This window comes from Sceloporus undulatus, chromosome 1, assembly GCF_019175285.1.
Source record: "Sceloporus undulatus isolate JIND9_A2432 ecotype Alabama chromosome 1, SceUnd_v1.1, whole genome shotgun sequence".
NCBI lineage: Eukaryota > Metazoa > Chordata > Lepidosauria > Squamata > Phrynosomatidae > Sceloporus > Sceloporus undulatus.
The window spans coordinates 146775623-146780383 of NC_056522.1; the positions used below are offsets into that span (position 1 = coordinate 146775623).

The 4761-nt window shown below is 52.0% G+C and overlaps 1 protein-coding gene across 1 annotated transcript in view; it reads left to right on the forward strand.

The window, feature by feature from the left end:
* The first annotated feature begins 231 nt into the window (after positions 1-231).
* LOC121925437 (fibrous sheath CABYR-binding protein-like) overlaps positions 232-4761 on the forward strand; it is a 36370-nt gene continuing 31840 nt past the window's right edge. Inside the window, exons 1-8 of the mRNA XM_042457590.1 lie at positions 232-388; positions 601-1695; positions 1726-2130; positions 2274-2371; positions 3152-3602; positions 4026-4087; positions 4351-4411; positions 4538-4599. Of these exons, the coding sequence (XP_042313524.1) occupies positions 2104-2130; positions 2274-2371; positions 3152-3602; positions 4026-4087; positions 4351-4411; positions 4538-4599 (761 nt within the window). The 5' untranslated portion in view covers positions 232-388; positions 601-1695; positions 1726-2103. The remainder of the gene's footprint in view (positions 389-600; positions 1696-1725; positions 2131-2273; positions 2372-3151; positions 3603-4025; positions 4088-4350; positions 4412-4537; positions 4600-4761) is intronic.

Below are 4761 nucleotides of genomic sequence, written 5' to 3' on the forward strand. Positions count from 1 at the left end.
CTCCAAATGGGTGGCCAGCACCATCCACCTCTGCTACGAACTGTAGGAGCGACAAAGGCCTAGTAGAGCGTCCTCTCTAGGAATCCCTAGGTCTTTCAGTGCAATTTTTAGGTAAGGTTGAGCATAGAGTTGCGCTGGAGGAGCTAGATATTCCTAGAGAGAACGAATCAACATAATACATAATCAGACCTTTCTCTCGGATGGGGTGGCGTTGTTGTCCCAGCATTGTTCTTCAGGCGGTTCTGTCTGCTGACCACTCCCCGAATTGCGTCCCTCCTTCTCTTAGGGTCCGGTCACCGTCAAGGTCCAGGCGCCCAATATGCAGGACAAGACCGAATGGAAGCTGAACGGTCAAGTGCTGGTCTTCACCCTCCCTCTCTCGGACCAGGTAGGCTCCCCAAGTTTGCCCTAAGCGATGAACGGTCAGCAAAGGAGGCGCACCCCGCCTCCATCTTGGGGGGACCTGTCGCTGGTTGCGAGTCTGGCGCCATCAAACATTAAGGCCTTCCTAAACAAGGGAGCGCATGGGGTCCAGCATTAAAGCGACGTAGTACTTGTGTAGTAGTGACCCATGTGTTTCTTTCCCCGTTTAATCCTTAGGTCTCAGTCATAAAAGTCAAGATCCACGAAGCCACAGGGATGCCTGCCGGGAAGCAGAAGCTCCAGTATGAGGTCAGGGTTAGGGTTTCATCATTGCCCCCCCAAAAGGGTTAAGATTTCATCATTGCTCCCCAAAAGGGTTACATTGCTCCCCAAAAGTGTTACGGTTACATTGCCCCCCAAAAGGGTTACATTGCTCCTCAAGTGGCTCCCCATAAGGGCTAGGGTTACATGGCCCCCCAAAAGGCTCCCCAGAAGGGGTGGGTTTACATTGCTTCCCAAAAGGCCGCTTTTCTACTGATGCGAACATTAATGGCGCATGGGACACAATAGTGGAAGGATGCACTTTCTCCCTTACGGCGGGCCAAAAACGAGACCCAGAAACCCAAGGAGTCACTTCCGGTTGGAAACTGCGAGGTTTTCCTTCGGGGAAGTCTTAGGATTTCCTGCGGGTTTTAGGGAGAGGGGTCGAGGGAGTGTTTTTAATGCGTTGTTCAATGCCATCGGATGCTGGGGCGCGTCATTTTTGGTCCTCGCTTGGCGATCATAACCCCAAGGCCCTCTTTTCGTTGTGTCTTGCAGGGCTTTTTTTCATCAAGGTCTCCAACTCCCTGGCTTACTCCAACATGACCAGCTGGTCCATCATCCACTTTGCCCTCAAGGAAAGAGGAGGGAGGAAGAAGTAGGGTTAGGGAGGTCCTTTGGCGACGAAGAGGCTGAGCTTTGGACCTCTTTCAGGTCTGGAGAGAGAGCCACCATCTTGCGCACATGGGCGCTATTAAGTTTGAAGCTTTGTTATGCGCAGGTTGCTTCGTAATGTTCGTTACGCCAATGGCGTTCCTCCCTTCCATATTCATTGCTTGTTTTTTGCCATACCTGCATTTGGCTTGGCTTGGACCCAGTTCAAAACATATAGAAAGCAGTTAAGAGAATGAGTTAAACATTTCAGCCTTGTTACCTGTAGTATCTTGCAAGTAAATTTAAGTTGTGCGTAATAAAAATTATTATTACATTCGTTTACATCTCACTTTGTGTTTTGTCACCGCTCAGATCCTATATCCTGGCATTGCAATGGTCATGTATGGGGCACTGAAGGTTATATATTCTTTTAATGGGACACTTAAGGTTATAGATTATATTAATGGTCATATATGGGACACTGAAGGTTATAGATTGTATTAATGGGACACTTAAGGTTATAAATTATATTAATGTATTAATGTGACACGGGGATACATAGGATCCTATGTATTGGAAGGGTCTCCTAAGGGTCCTATAGTCCGAACCTAGAGAAGCGCATGGCAACCATGATGTGGAGAGAAACCCCAAGCCTTGTTTCCATTTGAAAAGGTTCCATGCTTGCCTTGGGTTCCGTGTTCCACTCTAGAATGCAGCTGAGGCCAGTGCGGCCGTTGGACGCCAGTCAGTGCCCTTCTGGACAGTGGCTTGACCAGTTCGTGGAGGGCATCTTGACCTGTGGCCATTTGGGTTCTCGGTGCCGCCATGGTGCGCGGAGAGAATTTTCTCAAAGTGAGTGGCCCCACTGGCCAGAGATGGCCTTGGGAAGAGGTCAAGCGCGCGGCCGGAGGGAGGGAGAGTGGAGGTGACCACTGGGGTCCTGGCTTTGGCCTGCCATCCCTTCCTTGGCTCTCATTCATCTCTCTCCTCTGCAGGCCGTCGGGAAGACCATCAGGAAGACTGTCAAGTTCTTCTCGTGTAATATACGGCCGAAAGATGAGGAGGACGAGGATGTCCCCAGGCGTCTTCGAAGGTAAGTTCCCCCTTCCTTCCTTCCTTCCTTCCTTCCCTCCCTCCCTCCCTCCCTCCCTCTTTCTTTCCTCATTTCCCTCCCTCCTTCTTTTCTCCCCTTCCTTCCTTCCTCCCTTCTCCTCTTCCTTCTTTCCTTTCTGCCTCCCTTCTCTTTCTTCCTTCTCCTCTTCCTTCCTTCCTCCCTTCTCCCTCCTCCTCTTCTTTTCTTCCTTCTCTCCCATCTTTCCTGCCTCCCTTCTCCTCTTCCTTCCTTCCTCCCGTCTCTTCCTTCCTTCCCTCCCTTCCATCTTTCCTGCCTCCCTTCTCCTCTGCCTTCCTTCATCCCTTCTCCTCTTCCTTCCTTGTTTCCCTCCCGTCTTTCCTGCCTCCCTACTCCTCTTCCTTCCTTCCTCCCTTCTCTTCCTTCCTTCCTTCCTTCCCTCCCTTCCATCTTTCCTGCCTCCCTTCTCCTCTTCCTTCCTTCCTCCCTTATCCTCCTTCTTTCCTTCCCTCCTGTCTTTCCTGCCTCCCTTCTCCTATTCCTTCCTTCTCCTCTTCTTTCCTTCCTTCCCTCCCTCCCTCCCTCCCTCCCTCCTTTCATACACACACACACACACACACACACACACACATATAATTTATCTGAATGAAAGAAGTGGTCACCCATAAAAGGAATAAACTCTTCCAAAACATGGCCACAGAGCCCACAAAACCCAACAGAGTGCCACGTTGCTGGACAGGAGAGATGGTCAGTGGTGCTAGAGCCGTCATGTTTCATGGCCTTTTCCTGTCCCCATTGCAGACGCAAGAAGACGCAATCAACCCACTTTGAGGAGGAAGTGGTGGAAGACATAGCCGCGTTGTCCGCAGACGTCCATCCCCCTCTGTTCAAGGAGTTGACCACGGACATCGATCCCTCTCTGTTGGAGGAGTTGACCGCAGATGTCCATCCCCCTCTGTTCGAGGAGTTGACCGCGGACATTGATCCCTCTCTGTTGGAGGAGTTGACCGCAGATGTCCATCCCCCTCTGTTCGAGGAGTTGACCGCGGACATCGATCCCTCTCTGTTGGAGGAGCTGACCGCGGACGTCTATCCCCCTCTGTTGGATAAGTTGACCATGAATGTCCATCAGTCTCCATCGCGGGAGCTGACCGCAGAAGTCCAGCAGTTTCCGTTGCAGGGTTTGACTGCGGGCGTCCATCCCTCTTTGTCGCAGATAGTGGTCATCGCGCAGGTCCACCGCGCTTTTTCGGTAAGGAGAGCCTTTCATACCCTCAGTGTCCTGAGAAGTGACCACGACCTTTGGCCAGGCCCTGACCCTTCCTCCCGAGGGTGGCCAAACATCCTCCTTTCCCAGGGCATGTCCTACATTTCGACTTGAATTCCAAAATGTCCTCCATTACAAACAAAAAGGGGTGGTGGTGAAGGTGGTTTGGCTTCCATTTTGTAACGTCCTACGTTTTTCCCCACGAACGTACCGCATTTGCTGATCCAGGGCGGCTTGACTGTCATTCTCAGAATACTGGGAGTCACAGTCCAGCGATATCTGGTCTGCGCACGTTCCGGTGTCGTAGCGTCGCCCGGTTTCCACTCTGTGTTCGCTTGCACCTTCGGGCGCCATTTGCACATCGGCGCAGAAGGGTCCATACTCATTCCTCCTTTTTTCCCTTGAAAGGATTCCCCCGTACCAGAGGAGGCCAAAGACGAGGAGGAGGAGGACAACGAAGGGTGTCGGAGGTAATAAATAAACAAACACTACCTTTCTTTCCATCTCCGTCGGGGGACACTGTGCTTGAGAGTTCCTGCATGGCAGAATGGGGATGGACTGGAGGTCTCTTCCAACTCTGTGGTTCTGTGATTGCAAGGGGGCATGTGGGCCATGGGTGGGTCATGGGTAGGCCATGGGTGAGCTATAGATGACCATGGAGGAGCCATGGGTGGGCCATGGAGGAGCCATAGGTGGGCTTCCATTCAGACCTTTGTGCTGCCTCTCCCCCCAGCGTTGTCCAGAAAGAACAATTGGCGAAGGACATTGCTGAGGAGAAGCCTGCCATCCTATGGGTAAGTTAATAGGGGCGGCGGACATTTGAGAGTCTCCCTTGTCCCCTTTCTTAGGGAAAGAGATTTGGGATCCGAGTCCCATATACCCTTTTTCATGTTCTCCCCTCCTTCGGCTTTCTCTCACAGGACCTAAACAATGATATCTGGCGGGTGGAGGACGAATGTCGCCCGCACTCGGCTTCGTGCAGGTAAGTTCTTCTCACCTGGCAGGAGGGATGGCTGTTGTAACCCTGGAGTAGTGGCTGGGCGCTTATGGAAGCCCATGGCCTTCCATAGGGATGCCCTTGTGGTACCCTCAGTCTGGAGCAGCCTTCTGGACCCAGAAGGATGCTCTCAAAGGGTCACATTCA